This window comes from Eucyclogobius newberryi, unplaced genomic scaffold, assembly GCF_026437365.1.
Source record: "Eucyclogobius newberryi isolate DKJ021-1_F unplaced genomic scaffold, fEucNew1.0.hap1 SCAF_13, whole genome shotgun sequence".
NCBI classification, from domain to species: domain Eukaryota; kingdom Metazoa; phylum Chordata; class Actinopteri; order Gobiiformes; family Gobiidae; genus Eucyclogobius; species Eucyclogobius newberryi.
In genome coordinates, this window is record NW_027315757.1 from 30,101,279 (window position 1) to 30,117,606 (window position 16,328).

A 16,328-nucleotide genomic window follows, 5' to 3' on the forward strand; every position below is an offset into this window, starting at 1 on the left:
TTAGACTGCTGCCACCGCGACCTGGCTTTGGATAAAGTGGAAGATGGATGGACGGAACTTTACTCTTCCTTGGCTGACCAGTCTACCTCTGCTTATTTCCTTGCATCCTTAAACCCCATGCAGTTTCGGCCGCGCGCCGCTGCTCTGTAGACACTCCCTTTAACAAAGCTCAAACAGGCCAATACAAGGCTCAGTTGTGACATCTAGTGGTAATACTTTAACTAGCTGTTTCCAGTGCAATGGAGTATATCCTAAAAATCAAATCAAACATATAAAAATGTTGTGGTACATTTTCTTTTAATTATATTTCTCATACAAAATGATCTTACATTAGCCTATGGCTTCATGAAGGATAATAAATATTAAATCATACATCCCAAAAAATCAACTTCTTACAAACTTAAAATTGCATATATATTTTTATTGACCCTTAAGATTACATAAAATCGTTGGTCATTCATTGTCAAATACTATATTGCATTCCCCAAACGTGATTCTAAATTATGAGTAAATGTAACTAGTACATAAAATGTATTATGTTTCATAAACCTGTCTGAACATAAAAAGGCTTTATTGACCAGAAAGTAGTGTGAAATGAGGGATGAGAGAGAAGGGAGGACATGCAGTAAATAGTCGGAGTCAGCAATCGAACTCATGACACTGCGGCCGGCTGCACATGGAGCCTGGCATACGTGTGCTGTGACTTGACCACTCGACCCCTCAGTCTTTGTGCCTTTTCACATTCAGCTGTGCATTCTCAGACTGCACATGAAGAAACAAACAGGTTCAGGCATGGCGTTTACAAGGTAGTTTACAACGTCCCCTTCACGAAACACCTCCTGATGTGTCACCGGAATTCAAAGATGGGCACGCTACGTTCTTGAATTATGTTTAAATTTAAAGACTGGTACCTGGAAATTAAAAAAAGAAATGCAAGCAATGCATTATGATCAAATTGAAAAAAGGAGTAAAAACAAATGAATTTACCATTCAGAACTCCTATGGTAATAATACCCCTCGATAATGGCAGTAGATTTCTGAAAGCAAATGTAGTAGAAACCTGCAAAAGATGCACCACTGATGTCTTTGATGGTGTGGTCTGGAACTAAAAATTGCTCCTTTAGAGGGTTAAAAGAGGGAGAAGCCAAAGGTCAGATACCTAGCACCAGAAAAAGTGTGGAGTAGTAACACATTACCTTCCACCGCATGAAAATATAGTCACTCCTTTCCAGAGCCTCATAGTCAAAGTCATCAGAATTAAAGCTTTTGGCATACTTGCAAAAAGGCCAAAACTTGCCCTGGATGGAAAAACATAAATATAGATTTATAACCTATATATTTGCAACAGAAGTAACAATCACTCTGTTAAGTCAATACAAACCCAGTGTTTTCTGTCAACGTCTTCGTCTGCATCCCACTTTCTGGTTAAAAATGGCCTCTTACGACTGATTATTTCCCCAGCAAAAAATGTTGTGAGAGTCGGATACTCCTTGAAAAGTAGAAGAGGATTCAAAATGTAAATGATATTTACTGACAACATACCGGTACTTTCAAAGCCAGATGACATCTTCAGCTGCTTGGTTGATCCTCAGTTGTAAAATGACATGGACACAGTTGGCACACAGATGTTTACCTCTGTAAGACCTTTGATCTTCAGATATCCACACACATAAGAGGCTTCTTCGGACACATGCTGCATTTAAACATATTTTACACATCAATGTTAGATTAGATTATTTAATGGGTAATCAATATGTGATTCAAATGCCTCAATAACATTGTTGTATGGTAGAGATATATTTTACTAACCAAACCTGTAAATTGGATCATGTATGTACTATGTAGGCTTGTATGACTATGAATATGACAGGCAATAAGCTAACGTCAGTTAGCAGTCAGAGCTGGAGCACCCATGGGTGCACCCTCATTACTGCGTTATTACAGTGAATAAAATGAAATGTCATTCCACTAAACATAGGTCAACATGCATGTGATGTACAAATATACCTGCAAAACCACTTCCACGTCATACGCGTTCCCTTTGCTCTTTTGGTGACCCCGAAACCGTGAGCCGCTGTACAGCGCCGCGCTGATCCCGGGCTGCTGTGCGCGGATCGGCGCCGGCGGGTGAAGAGAGGCCGAGGACGGAAGCAGCGCACCAGGGGAGCCGGGACTGTCTACCGGCACCGGCACCGGCACCGGCACCGGCACCGGCACCGGCCCCGGCATGCGGAGCGCAAAACTCTTTTCGTTCGCCACCGTCATGAACTTTGTGACTGAAAGCCAGTCAGCTGCAAGGAAAACTTTGACCCATATTTGAGCTCAGACCGTGTCATTGGCTGAAAACTGGAGCTTGTCTGGAGAAAGAAATGTATTGGACAATGTCTCGTAAAGCATTATGGGACTTGAACTGTGGCGCTGTGGATGTGATGCTGATGTGATGCTGATGTGATGGATGGATTATGGTCATGATTATGGTCTGGACCACACAGTCTATGGGTGCACACAGAATTATGTATAAATAAAGCTAAAGGGACCATTTCTACTGTGACCCAAAGTAACAGACTCTGAATGTAGCTCTGGACAAAGGTTTTAAAGGGTGAATACTCATCGAAGCAGCTTCTTCAGTTCTGATATTGTCAATGGTTCTGACAGGGTTAAATGGTCCAGTTCCATTATACTCTAGAACTTGTTATATAAATAGAATAATCATCAATTACTGTGCCCATACAGTGTATTGGTATAATGCAACTATACTGTAAAGCTGCATTGTTGACCAGTGACACCTATTTTAAAGGTGAATATTAATTTTCATAATTATGTGAAACCAGGTCCCATGGGACACAGCTATAGTTCTCTGTATTACTGGGATTTACTTCAATAAGTTTTTTCTGTATTTTCTAATTGGATTTAGCTCGTCCTACAGTTACAAGATAGTCGAGCTATTCCCATGGCAACAGTATCCACGGTTCTTCTAGCTTTATTTATGCTGCTGGGTGCACACGTGGCTACTGGCGTTTTTATTTTCCACCTTGTTTCTGTTTGTGCAATGTCTAAAAGAAAGGAAAATCACAATTTATTTTTTCTCAAGTCTCTTTTATTAGGTGTATTCATTTTGCTACGCTTGTTTTGTGTTAAAAACATGTTATAAACAATTATACATTCATCTATTAATTTTGTGCAACTCCTCCTCATAGTGGTCCACATACTTGGCAATATGTGAAAGGGTCTTTCTATTTCGCTGGAGTTCTTTTTCTTGAAGCTGAAGATAATGTTTTCAGAAATATTGCTTATGAGCCGCCAATATAAAATATATGTAGGTTATTATGTCAAATACATACTTTTTTGATGCATTTGCTTTTCCAGGCATTGGCTCGGGTGATCAGCAGGTTTTCTCTGTCTTGGAGGGCAAGAAGGTGGTTTTCATGAGCTGTAGTCAATGCTCCCATCACTGTTTCTTTGTCTAAAAACACCTTGAAACAAACAAACACATGATAAGATTCTCTCCTTTCATAGTATTAAAATGGTCAAATTGTACCAAAAATGTACCATTTTCACATCATCAGACAAATCTTCCACACCATGGTCTCTTGTCACCTCCTCGATTGTAACAGCAATAATCTCTTGTACTTTCTCATGATATTTATTCTCCAGTTCTCGACATTGTGCAAATGTATCGATAGATTAACGAAAACTCAAAGTGACGTAAAATTCAAGTTCTAATTCAGAAAATCTCATTTAAAAAATACAATTTTTTCTTAAAGGATATATTTCTTGAGCAGTATCGCAGAAGGCGCCAACCATTTCTGCAAGGGCCACATCCAGCTTTTTGATCATCATCTACACCAACAACAGCAACTGTAAAGGTAATATAAGAACATGCAACTATACATTTGAAGGTGAGCGTACACCTACCTCTATCTGACTTATTAGTTTGAACTCGAGTGTAAGCAAATGTTTTTGCAGTTTATTGAGCTCATCCTTGTGGGCAGAAGCTTGAAAAGTCTGAAATGTTGTTGCTGATTCATTTTTCAGCTTTTAACAAATGATACACATAAACATGAATAACATTAGGGCACATCCATAAATACAACGCAAAATGGTTTACCTCTTTGAAGTACTTTTCAAATGCCCCTAATAACTCTGTTTCTTTCTGCATTATCTCTGCTGTGGTCATTCTGTGACCTGTGAAGAAGGAATTCACCTCTGCTTGTCTTCGCTTATGCTCCACTAAGCCCGTTTCAAACAACTGCACACACAGCCCAGTCATCTTCTCCTTGAATGTAAGTGATACGTTAAGGAATCAGACTTATTTTTTGTATCAATTAATGAAAATTAAAAGATATAAAGGATATGGTTCCTGTTGAGCAGATATTTCTGGCACACTTTGTAGTTTGTTTGCCAGTGGATCATATTTGAACATGTGTTCAAATAGAAAAGACCCATTCAATGATTCCACAAAGGCCTCCTGAAATACACTGAGAGTTAAGCTCCTTGAATTGGTCTTTGAAGCCCCCACCAATATAAACCAAAGCAAAAAAATTGTACCGCATGCAGTTGTAAATCAGATTCCTGTGTTTTCAATGCCTCCGTCTTTTTCTCTTTTTCTGCCTCTTCAAGATCAAGTTTCTGAAGCTCAATGTGGAATTTGACAGATGCTTGTTTTTTCTGTGCAAATAAATGTATATCATAGTTAGGCATGGTATAATATTGTAATTCAATTATGACTTTGTAAGAAAAAAGATGAATATACTCACAGTTTCTCTGTTGATGTATGTGTAGTCAAGGTATTTTAAATTTGGAAAGAAGGCAATTATGTGCAATTTGTAGTTTTCCTCTTCACTTAAGGGGTTTCCACAAAAGTTGAGAGTTAATAGATTTTTGAAATTCTTGAGATACAACATCTGCGTTGTGAAAAATGTTTTTTTTTTTTTTTATTTCAAATATGATATATTGTAGTCTAATACACATTATGTAGCTTACTTGGCTCAGTTCTTGAAGGATGTTATTGGCCATATTTAAAGAAACAAGTTTCTCAAGAGAGTCCAAGTTTTCCAGCGCTGATATTTTGTTATTGCGCAAGTTCAGTTCCTCCAGTTTCTTCAAAGATTCCAGGCCCTCGATTTTCATTATGTTGTTGAACGACAAATCTGCATAAAATATAGGCTGGTTTGTATTGGAGCCTTTTTTACATGTGTAATGGCAAGTGCAAAATGATTTGGCAAATATAACATTTATCTTACTTAGGGATGTTAGATTAGTGAGACGACTAAGGCCCTCCATCTTCTGAATATAATTGTTATTTAAGTGAAGAGTTGTTAAGGATGTAAATTCCCACAGGCGCTCAATCCTTGAGATATCTGCACCCACAAACATTTAGATTGGTCATTAAAAAAACTATTAAATGTAAGTAACCTTAAATGTCTTACGTTTGGATCCCAGGTCAAGTTTTTGGACTTCATAAAACTCTAATCGCTCCACTTGGTTACGACCTGCAGGACCTTTTATAAATTGTTCGGCTACAATGGCCCGCAAATGTTCCTCTGTAATACGAGCCTTTTCTCCTTTTCCACTCATGGTCCACTTGATCTTTACGCCCTATGTTATTTTGTTTTCTTGTTAACGTGAACTGTGGCTAGTCTGCAGACCTCTTGAGCTATGGTGCGAGCGCAATATGTGTTTACTTTGTTACTAGGCAACAAGATGCTTTCACAAAAGAATGGCGCAGTACTTGAAAAAATACAAACTTTAGATGCTTCTGTGTGGGGGACATATATAATGCGATAATAACACCATCAACAACAACAACAACAACAATTCAAATGTGTATTTTAATATGTATTTATTTATTGCCAATATAATACATATTTTGTGTTTTATGTGTACATACAACAAACCACTTCTTCCACGATTGATTTGGTCGTTGATACTGCAGGATTGTAAAGGATAAATTAAAGCGCTCTTTCATGTGGCGCTGTTGTTGTGGGCGGGCTCAGTGGGCGGGCTCAGTGTCACACTGTCCCGCCTCCTTCAAACATCCCTGGGAGAGCTCGGATTGTTTGTTGTTAAAATGGAGTTCTTACTCGGTAATCCATACAGCACTCCAGTCGGCCAATGCATCGGTAAGTTTGCTGAAGATACTTAATTACTTACTACTCAGCTAAAAGTGCAAAGGTCGAGGACGGGAATAGGAAAAAGTAGTGGACATCATCCCAGTAAACGTCATCAACTTGGAATGAGCTTACAGCTAATGCTAGCTTGCTAAGGGTGCTAACCTCTCCATCACTCAAAGATCCCCAAACGTGCAATAGAATAAAATACAGTTTCAAGGTCGCAAGGATGTACAGTCTTCATTGCAAGGATGCAGATTGTGCAGTTGTCTCATATCCGTTTAACGTAATAAATATTGCCTTGATTGTTTGAGTTGAGCTAATCAACTTTGGTTTTTAACCCGCAACTTTTATTATTATGGCATCCTTACCCAGTCCTCACCTGGCTGATCAAAATGTGCTGGGTGTACTTCAATTGAACAGTTTTCTTTAGCTTAGTTAGTAATGAGTAGAGATTAATTCTTGTTAATGATAACCTTATATAACTGATCACAACATCCTCATCACTCATCATGAAATTAGATTAGTTCATTGATGTATACTGTTTAGCTTAGTGTGGTACATACAGTAGGATGTTGAGCTATTGTAGTTATGTTGATGATACTTTATCTGTTGGCACTGCATGGCACATCTGTCCCATGGCCCCGGCCTGTCATGTGACTAACTGGTGTCATTGATCCAGTGTCATTTCTCATGAGTTGGGCCAGAGGACTGTGAATGGGTGTATTGTCTGCATTTAGTTGTTCCATTCTTATTTAACTTGTTCATGGGGGAAGATTAGACCTTTGGGATCTTATATACTGTGGCTAGCCTTGACCTCACAATCCACTTGAGGAGATTACATGGGATATTCCTGATGAAGCTTTATACTACCAGACGTGTGGAACCAGAAGGCCAGGAACATGTTTGGTGTTCCTCAGAGAGAGTACCATAGCGGTGCTGTGGATTAGAGTCCTCAGTCAGTTAGCTTAACTTTATCTTTCATTTTAACTTACGAAACGTTCCTTAAACATGAATTATTTGATAATCAGGTGGCCCAAGTCAAACTCAAGACTTTTTGTTGTTGTGTTATTCATGTTGTTATTTTTTGTCTCACTAAAAAGCAAAAGCATTGAAGAAAATATAATAATAAAATAAAAATAAAGCTAAAGACTGTAATTTATCATTCTAGGGGCATCAATTATCAATTTAATAACTCACAGTTGGCTTAATAAACATGTGTTCTGCAGAAAGAGCCACCGATGGAGGGCTCCAAAATGAGGACTGGACTTTAAACATGGAAATCTGTGACATCATTAATGAGACTGATGAAGGGTAAGATATGAAGTGAAGACTTACTAGCAAATGTATACCAGTTAAATTTAAGTATCCTGTGCATCTAAAATGATCAGTCCCACGTCCAATTTCCCTTTGTTCAGTCTGGTCAAGTGTGACTGAATATTACAAACTTACAACACATTCTTTTTTGTCTTATTCTTCATTTTTAGTGGTCATGAATATCTCTTTTCTCTACATACCTTCTGCATTCCTTGTCCCTACACACACCCATTGTTTTGGCACGCAACAGTACTTCATTATACACAGGCATTATTGTGGAGGAAAGCACTGCAAGGCTGAACAATTTGCATGATTATTCAATTATGTGTGTTTATTACAACTACCACACATTTCACTGGTCACTAAGTTTGAAACATGTGATGCAACGATTGGAAATGTTGTCTAGCCATTTTGTAAAAGTTCTTTAATTTAGGATTATTAGTGGATATTAGGATATTAGTGTGAGCGAAGGGCAAGAGGAAATACAAGTTTATGAGATTTGGTTACAGAGAACATACTACTAAATAAATATGTAATAAATATCATACTAAATAAATGGTGCGGTTCAGCTCACAATTTTTTGCTCTACAATTTTTGATTTATATAGATTTTTTTATTTTTGCTTTCATTGTTTTTGGGCCTATTGAGAGATCTTTTGTGAGCCAAAGCTTAATGCACCGATCTGACACTGAAACTTCAGACACACAAAAATCAAAATGCCACGTTCTTCTCGGATGGATGTCTTTATTAATGTCAGTCTTTTTCCTCCAGGCCAAAAGATTCTATGCGGGCGCTGAAAAAGAGACTGAGTGGGAACAAAAACTACAGAGAAGTCATGTTGGCCCTGACGGTAGAAAACTTATGTTCAAGCTTTATGAGAAACCTATCTGAAATGAGTAAAGTTTTAAGGTCTTCGATGAGTGTGGTACATCATGTGTCAATCGTTACTTTTCTTCTCATTGCTCACTGCATGTGTCTATCTTTTTGTCATTCTGCAGGTGTTAGAGACGTGTGTGAAGAACTGTGGTCATAGGTTCCATGTTCAGGTGGCAAACAGAGACTTCATTGATGGTGTTATGGTCAGGATCCTGTCACCAAAGTCAAATCCTCCGACCATTGTACAAGACAAAGTGCTGTCTCTCATCCAGGTAGGTTTGGGTAATCACCTTGGATACCCCAATGTAGCCCTTGTAAAGACTTTGTTGTGTTAATTTAGATAATCAAAATTCTGTATAAGGGCTCAAAAGACAAATATTATGCATTTTTTGTATTGTTATTGGCATTCAAACATGCTCTTGCGTACCTTTGCTTTGGCATTACATGTTTTAGAACTAGATAATTGTCTAGAAAAAGCACACGACAGCACTCAAGGCGTTTCCCATGTCAGGAATTGAGTCAGAGTTCCATCTAGTGGCCGCAGTTACAAAGGGGAGACAAAATGCTCAGAATGAGTCTCGCGAGGGTTTTTGAACTTAAAAACAGCTCAGAAGATCTTTGACGTCACAAATCTGGAACATTTGGAATGGAGTGTTTTCTAGGCTCAAAGGGAGAGGACGTACTAAACAGGATTAATCAAACCAGCGAATGAAACTAAATACAGCCCCAGTTTTTGATGAGGAATCATTGGTAGAACGTGGTTAAAAGCTCAAGAAAGTACATTTTGCATGATGCTTGTCCTTTAAGTCCTCTTGACATTATGGAGTGACTGTTATGGTTCTACATGGATTGAAATTTAGTTTACAGTAATATTGCCAGTCTTGTTCAATACTGTCTGATGTACACTATGTCAGCTGTCATGTAATTCACATTTATTTTGTCAGGCTTGGGCCGATGCCTTCAGAAGTTGTCCAGATCTTACCGGAGTAGTCCACATTTATGAAGAGCTGAAGAGAAAAGGTGTGGAGTTTCCAATGGCGGACCTTGACGCTTTATCGCCAATCCACACACCACAGCGGGTAAACAGTTGGACTGACGCATCTTCTGAACTGTGCTTTTTGATGCTTATCTTGCTTATTTGTATTCTCAAAGGGAACACCTGAAGTGGACCCAGCCATGCTTAAATATTTGGCTGCTCCCGCTGCCGCCCCTCCCATACCTGCACCTGCCATTGTACGTGCCCCTCAGACGCACAGCTCGCCCAGCGCACAAGGACCCATCACAGCAACGCCAGAACAGGTAAGAATGTCATGTCAAGGATGTAAATCTGTCGCCGCCTTCTGTCTGACTAAATGTGAGCTTTCAGATCGCCAGACTGCGCAGCGAGTTGGACATTGTCAGGGGGAATGTCAAAGTCATGTCAGAGATGTTAACGGAGCTCGTCCCTGGACAGGAAGATGCTTCAGACCTCGAACTGCTTCAGGTGAGACCAAATGTAGTCGAAGCTTGCACACGCTCACCATATGGGAACCAAAACGCACAGCCAAATTGGAAAAATGTCTGGCAGCAAACATGATGAAGTGTTCTAGCCTCAAGTAAGTTGAGTAAGTTGTCTGATTTATGGGGAGAACCCATGTACTTTGCAATCAATGCTCATTTCTTGCAAATAAGTCAAAATACCTTCATAACTTATACAGAATGGGAAGTCAGGTTTTCCAAATGAAAGGATGCTGAACTTGAAAATTATCTTGAAGCTGTTGTAATTCAGCATTATTTAGCACTTGTCTTTTCCAATCAGTACAATACATCAATTGAGTACAAACTCCTGGTACGAGAAACGCTTAGCTGTACATTCTGTTTGTTTGTTTTACACAGATTGTTGTAAAATGTTGACAATGCTCAGCCAGTAGGGGTCGTTACAGCTTTTTTTTTCTGAATGTATTGAAGTGTATTAAGTTTATTCGCCAGTTACAGTCGTGGCATTGTAGATTTTTAATACGATTATTTTGTGAATATGTTTTAGGAGCTGAACAGGACCTGCAGAACTATGCAGCAAAGAGTGGTTGAGCTGATTTCAAGAGTTTCTAATGAGGAGGTTACTGAGGAGCTGCTACATGTCAACGATGATCTCAACAACATTTTCCTTCGTCATGAGAGGTACATTAAAGTGTATCCGACATCATCTTGAATGGTTTTGGACAAAAAAACAACAACAAACAGATTCAAGTTAAATGTCTGTTGTAACGTTAACTGGGTGTTGTTTTTGATTTGCAGATATGAAAGGGTCAGATTGGGTAGAACTTTGCAGAATAATGGGGTAAGTATCTTTTTTAATACTAGATTGTAAAAAGGTGCAATGTAATATCAAAATGTGTAACCATTTTTACTTCTTTTTAATCACAAGTAATATACAGCAAAGTTCAACATATACATTTATACATGATAGATTTCTATTATGAAACATTTAGCTCTTCATAGATCTACATTTCAAGACTTGTCCATTTATAAACTGTTTGTTTATTACGGTAAATAGTTTTAACCTGATTTCATTACTATTAAGATGCTGAGTGAGGTCACAGATGACAACCTTATAGACCTGACACCGGGCTCTCCTGCTGTAGTTACACCCAGGATCACCTCCAGTCCTCCTTCAAAGTCCACTGCCGGGGCTTCTGCCTTGCCAGCTCATAATGGCTCCACAACACTGTCGACTGCACTCGCTGGTTTGGGTCTGTCTGGTTTATTATCCTATTTCACAAACCGTTTCCAAAATGCTTATCACTTGCATATCTGTTGTTTTTCTCTTGGCTATCTTTCAGAGGTTGGGGAAGGGACTGTCAGTGCTACATTGTCGTCTCTCTCAGGTCAAAATCAAGATGACTTTGATATGTTTGCCCAGACCAGGAGTAGCTCTCTGGCTGAGCAACGCAAAAAGTAACTTTTATTTTATTATACAAGTATAATAAAATAATACTACAATCATACGATAAATGACATGGTATAAAATACATATTTTTTTATGTAGGAAACAAAAGTTGAATTTGCCTTTGTGTGTTTTCTAGTGTAACATATGAAGACCCTCAGGCTCTGGGCAGCTTGGCCTCTGCACTGGATGTAAGACAACAAAACACTGGAGGGGTGAGGATTAGCAAAAAACACTGACACTGCTTACAACGCTACACGACTACAGTACATGTATGCACTTCTTCCCTCTTTTGGTCATTGATTTAATCTCCCATACACTTATTTTGCACACATTATTTTCTTCCATTGTGTGGTGCATCTTTGACTTCTTCTGTCTCTGCACTGTGGGCTATGCTGTGGTGTAAGGTGTTATTTTGTTGTTGATTCAGCTGAGGGTTGATAACCCTGCAGATCAGGAGCTGCCCATAGACAGCTGGCTTATTACCCAAGGAATGGTGAGGACTCCATTCTCAGAGTGTCCTCCTGCCCCTGTCACATGGTCACCATCTCGCTGGCTTTTAGCTCCTTAGACTCATCCAGTCACTGTAACACGTCATTCATTCAGCGCTCACTCCTGCCCATTAACACACCCATCACTCACTCCAGTAGAGCTTATGCACTTGTCATCCGTACGTTCAGTCATTAATACATTACCACTTATCCTCACTCATTAGCTACTAGTAAATAATATACTTTAATCCTGGTGTGTAGTATACTATAAACACTAAACCAATACTTTAATTTTCAATGTTTGTATTTAGTTGAGACAATGCATGTTAATGAACATACATTAACAAATCAGTTAGACTTCATCCATAGAAAATGACTGATGAATATATTATACAATCACAAGTTTAACACCTTGTCACAGATTAACTTAACACAGTGATGAAATAGTAAAAGTACAAACCACCAATTTTAAATGCAACTATATAACTAATTATACTGCTAACCCTTCCATCAAACTAGCCTTATCAAGTAGTACAATATTGACAAAAATATTGTGCAAGTAATGAGCTTCTGTGTCAACAATATTTATGTCATGAGCAGAAAGATGTGGAGGTGTGGTGAATGAACTTAGTCTGACTCTCTAAGTCAGTATGAATATAAGTTATCTGGGAATAATTCCAGAAATAAGGGAACATATGGTTTAAATTCAAAATATATATTTTGTGAAATCCAGACATCAGTGTTAATGCTTCCTTCTTTCCTGAACTCAGTTATTTCATGCACTGCACTGATGGTAAATGCTGCACATATCACATATACTTAAGTATTCCTATTCAGTCCCATTAAGTACTATATAACTGCAACGATAATACTGCTGTGTGACATTAGACTGCAGCTATTGAACGCTTTTGGAATCATAATATGAACGAAAGTCCATATCAATATTTTTTTGCATATTTTATATTTTTCTTAGTTTTTCTTGTGCTGGTTTTAATTTTTTCATTTGGTTATTTTTCTTTCCTTGTCTTGTGGCTTGTTACTTCCCCCATGGCTTTGGCTCATAGATCCCAGTATCGCAATCCTCTGTCATGGATGACATAGAGGAGTGGCTCTGTGCGGATGTGGTGAGGCTTATTTGATTTATCTGCCCTCTCTCTCTCTTTTATCATTTCATCTCATGCTATATATATATATATATTATTTTTTTTAAAACATCTTTTGCCTTTTGTCACTCTTAGTTGTTTGACACAACCTTTTAAGGTTAATAATTAATATTGCTAAAATACAATTCTAATAGCTCTATATTAGTTCATACTTGTGTTACACTAACATTTCAAACTCAATTTTGATTCTAAAAAAAGGCTCAATACTTTCATTATAATTTGTATTACTAATTTATATTATACGACGGAGTATAAGGGCCAACCAAAAAAAAAATGCGGGGCACCACAAGAATAAAGTCATTAATTAATGACTTTTTTCCTTGTTAAATAACGAGAAAAATCTCATAATTTAAAGAGAATAAAGTCAGATACGCGGTTCACTTTCAGCACCATGTTACGGGCTCCCCCCCAGTGTTGCATAATGGTACAGTCCAGTGACGGCTCTGTTTTGTATGAACTGTGTTTAAAGTTATGAAGCCGATCTGACAAGTCAATACACTGAGTCAAATGCATCTGTCTGGAGTCTTTATTACACAAACACACCACCACCAGGACGCAAATGGCGCTTGGTTAAAAGTGAATACAAAAGCCCACAATAGATGTCGATCTTTATGATGCGGGCCTTTTAGACATTACAAACAATCATTTCCCCGGTGCAGTGTCCCCATGTCAGGTCCCGGACCTGTAAAATTACGTACTCCAGTGTTGGTGCTCGCGTGTGTTGGAGCTCATGCCATGATGTATGGATGACGTATGGATGACGTATGGATGACGTATGGATGACGTATGGATGACGTATGGATGATGTATGGATGATGCGTGTGCGTAAAACATATCGCTTTTTGGCTGTGCCAAACACGATCCGGGCGTCAAGAGCTGAGTGGAAGTGCAGACGGATGTGTTGTGTTCTGTGTGTTTTACTGAGTTTGTCCAAGGGATCACAAAAGGTTAGAATCCGGCATAGAACTTAAGTGCACACAATGAGCACATGAGAATAGTGGACAAACAACTTAGAGGAGCAGAGAACGTGTGAATATAACACCGAGGCTCCTTCACCTGTCTTCGGGCGGCTGTGGCGCGGAGCACGGCTGCTGTTTGAGCCCACGGTGCACTACAGCTACGTCATGGAGAACATAAAGGGTTTATCCAACAGTCTGTGAATGATGCGTAACAGGAAAGGTGCCGCTAAACGGCTGTGCCTTGTCTTGTAATCAACACACACGTAAGACATCGTTTTAAAGGCCAGGAAACACTTTAACATCTGTTTCAGTTGACAGTTCTAAACTGTCAACTCATCCAAGCCCGTTCTTTTGCGTCCTGACCGTGGGGCTGAAAGTGAACTGATCACGTCACTTTGAATCAGCCCCTAAACTATGACTTTTTTTCTCATTAATTAATGACTTTTTTCTCGTTATTTAATGACTTTTTTCTCGTTATTTAATTAGTTTATTGTCGTTAATTTACGACTTTTGTCTGACTTTGACTTTTTTCCTCAATAATTAAACGTCTTTTTTCTTATTCATTGATTACATTATTCTCGTAGTGCAGCGCATTTTTATTTTTTGGTTGGCCCTTATACTCCGTCATAGTATTAGTATTGATTAGTATCTTTTTTTTGTTATTGACTCCTTTAGTTATACTTGTGCCTAAAACGTTACATACATTAGGTCATTCACACTATTTTAATGCTTTTTGTGATGTTAAACGTTCTTATATTTTCAGAATGAACTCACAACTGTTTTCATGTTTGTTTTTAGAAAGGTGACCGTGCTGAGGAAGGTGTCACCAGTGAAGGTATTGCTCCAAGATTAAGATAACATATCTTAGCCAAAATGTAAGCTTGGCAGTATTTCTTCTCCAAATCTCTAAAACCAATGCTTTTCTTCAGAGTTTGATAAGTTCCTTGAGGAGCGAGCAAAAGCAGTGGACTCTGTGCCATCTCCCACAAGAGCTAACCCTGCTCCCAGCAGGTCGCACAAGAAGGCGGAGCAGACGGAAGATGCCCTGTTTGCCTTGTAGCGTCATAATCTCACTCCACAGGCATACAAAGGTTTTTGCTCTTAATAATTTAATTCAAAACATTTGCTCTGGTCCCATTTAATTAGTGACTAGCAGTAATGTATCAACATCAAGGTCTGCAGTATTTACACTCTGTCTTAGCTTGTATACTACTTTCTATAATGGCATTTGAAACTAACTGCCAAAGAACCCGTTGTATTAATAGTTCGGCACTAAAGTGAATTACTGCCGGTGAAAAGGCCAATGATCATCTGTGTGACGATTGTGGTGTTTCACCATCTACAGCTCACATGATTTTTTTGGTTAATGGTCAAACTTTGCAATATTACTATTGTATAAATACTTGACTTAACCAGTTTGTCATGCTTAAAGTAGCCTTTGTGTTTGCATCAGATTACCAGATGTGGTGTTTTTTATATTACTAATGTTGACAGATTAATTTTGCTAACCCGGAAGTAATACTGTGTATTTCAACATTTCTTTTATTGAGGTTATAAACCTTAGTCTGTGGCAAAGGGACACTGAACACTGAGTACTTTGACATATCGTGTTTAAAATGTATTTCTCCAAAGAAACTTAAAGCTTTAGAGACAAAAATTGACAGCTTCCTTCTCCATGTTTTCACATCTTTGCACTTGAAGGGATAACAAATTAATATTTTGTAAATTTAGTTTCATCTTTGTTGCTAGGTGTGGAAAAGATGTGACTAGCTTAATTTTGCACATTTGTTTTGTAATTGTTGCATTATTGAAATTGTGATTGTATTTAAGAATTGCTTAAGCCATGCAGTGTAAGTCATGATATGTGTACCATACTCTATGCAGACTCTAATTCATTTACCAACAGATTGTGGATGTAATTTTGTATTACTTATGTTTTTAATATTTTGCATTAACAGTTATGCTAAAACATGCAGAAAAGAAGCACAATTGTTGGTGTTTTTTGCGCCGCCACTTTATTTTCAGCCATTAGATTTAATCTGTGATTTAAATAGATCAGTGCAGTGGCTAACTCTGTTTGAGCCTTGACCAATCACTTTTGTTAATTAAAATGAGTTAAGTTGATATTGTGCCCATTTGGGGCATTCCCATCTTGTATCTAATTGATGTTTTTTTTGTGTGTTTTACAGTTATCACATATATTTTAAACCTAGTTATAGAAAGAACCACTGTGATATCTGATACTTTTTCCATTCTAAGTGCTTCTTTATAAAGTTGAAGGGTCCATGCTCACATTGTTTTCCAAATGTGTCAATTGAACAACATCTGCTGAAGCTGTATGATTTTGGACAAAAATGGATACGTGCAGACAACTGGAGTTTGTACTCGTACGTGTCACTAATAAAACACTAGCATCCTAAATGTGTTGTTCTTTGGTATATATTTAACTGCCTCATGAGCTGATGCAAACTGACCTCAAGTTTCAACAG

The 16,328-nt window shown here is 38.2% G+C and overlaps 3 protein-coding genes across 6 annotated transcripts; 1 reads left to right on the forward strand and 2 right to left on the reverse strand.

Moving 5' to 3' along the window:
• Positions 1-724: 724 nt before the first annotated feature.
• gid4 (GID complex subunit 4 homolog) lies at positions 725-2,321 on the reverse strand. Its single transcript, XM_072443406.1, has 6 exons — positions 2,008-2,321; positions 1,634-1,693; positions 1,382-1,489; positions 1,197-1,298; positions 988-1,118; positions 725-911 (listed from the first exon to the last, which is right to left on the reverse strand). Exons 1-6 carry the CDS (start codon positions 2,263-2,265, stop codon positions 848-850), a joined length of 723 nt encoding a protein of 240 aa, XP_072299507.1. The 5' UTR covers positions 2,266-2,321; the 3' UTR covers positions 725-847.
• An 842-nt stretch (positions 2,322-3,163) lies between these two features.
• On the reverse strand, positions 3,164-5,581 carry drc3 (dynein regulatory complex subunit 3). Its single transcript, XM_072443861.1, has 12 exons — positions 5,430-5,581; positions 5,244-5,360; positions 4,984-5,150; positions 4,758-4,904; positions 4,549-4,668; positions 4,334-4,468; positions 4,109-4,300; positions 3,916-4,035; positions 3,750-3,840; positions 3,550-3,674; positions 3,342-3,473; positions 3,164-3,262 (listed from the first exon to the last, which is right to left on the reverse strand). Exons 1-12 carry the CDS (start codon positions 5,575-5,577, stop codon positions 3,164-3,166), a joined length of 1,593 nt encoding a protein of 530 aa, XP_072299962.1. The 5' UTR covers positions 5,578-5,581.
• A 428-nt stretch (positions 5,582-6,009) lies between these two features.
• On the forward strand, positions 6,010-16,264 carry tom1l2a (target of myb1 like 2 membrane trafficking protein a). Of its 4 annotated transcripts, XM_072443407.1 has the most exons (16): positions 6,010-6,122; positions 7,340-7,424; positions 8,199-8,277; positions 8,426-8,575; positions 9,248-9,382; positions 9,456-9,602; positions 9,670-9,786; positions 10,327-10,460; positions 10,578-10,620; positions 10,864-11,032; positions 11,123-11,237; positions 11,366-11,441; positions 11,657-11,722; positions 12,782-12,841; positions 14,638-14,674; positions 14,769-16,264. In XM_072443407.1, exons 1-16 carry the CDS (start codon positions 6,071-6,073, stop codon positions 14,897-14,899), a joined length of 1,596 nt encoding a protein of 531 aa, XP_072299508.1. In that variant the 5' UTR covers positions 6,010-6,070; the 3' UTR covers positions 14,900-16,264. The 4 variants fall into 4 exon arrangements, with proteins under 4 accessions (XP_072299508.1, XP_072299510.1, XP_072299511.1 ...); XM_072443409.1 differs by lacking the exon at positions 12,782-12,841; XM_072443410.1 differs by lacking the exon at positions 11,657-11,722.
• Positions 16,265-16,328: the final 64 nt, after the last annotated feature.

What these genes read in the sequence shown, in the direction of transcription:
- tom1l2a (XM_072443407.1), top strand. Translation starts at nt 6,071, where the DNA reads ATGGAGTTCTTACTCGGTAATCCATACAGCACTCCAGTCGGCCAATGC. An exon ending in TCACAGCAACGCCAGAACAG is followed by an intron (nt 9,603 to 9,669) that starts GTAAGAATGTCA and finishes GTGAGCTTTCAG; the next exon opens with ATCGCCAGACTGCGCAGCGA. An exon ending in GGCTTATTACCCAAGGAATG is followed by an intron (nt 11,723 to 12,781) that starts GTGAGGACTCCA and finishes TTTGGCTCATAG; the next exon opens with ATCCCAGTATCGCAATCCTC.
- gid4 (XM_072443406.1), bottom strand. Translation starts at nt 2,265, where the DNA reads ATGACGGTGGCGAACGAAAAGAGTTTTGCGCTCCGCATGCCGGGGCCG. An exon ending in ACGTGGAAGTGGTTTTGCAG is followed by an intron (nt 1,694 to 2,007) that starts GTATATTTGTAC and finishes GTTTAAATGCAG; the next exon opens with CATGTGTCCGAAGAAGCCTC. An exon ending in AGATCAAAGGTCTTACAGAG is followed by an intron (nt 1,490 to 1,633) that starts GTAAACATCTGT and finishes CTACTTTTCAAG; the next exon opens with GAGTATCCGACTCTCACAAC.
- drc3 (XM_072443861.1), bottom strand. Translation starts at nt 5,577, where the DNA reads ATGAGTGGAAAAGGAGAAAAGGCTCGTATTACAGAGGAACATTTGCGG. An exon ending in TCCTTCAAGAACTGAGCCAA is followed by an intron (nt 4,905 to 4,983) that starts GTAAGCTACATA and finishes TTCACAACGCAG; the next exon opens with ATGTTGTATCTCAAGAATTT. An exon ending in TTGAAAAGTACTTCAAAGAG is followed by an intron (nt 4,036 to 4,108) that starts GTAAACCATTTT and finishes ATTTGTTAAAAG; the next exon opens with CTGAAAAATGAATCAGCAAC.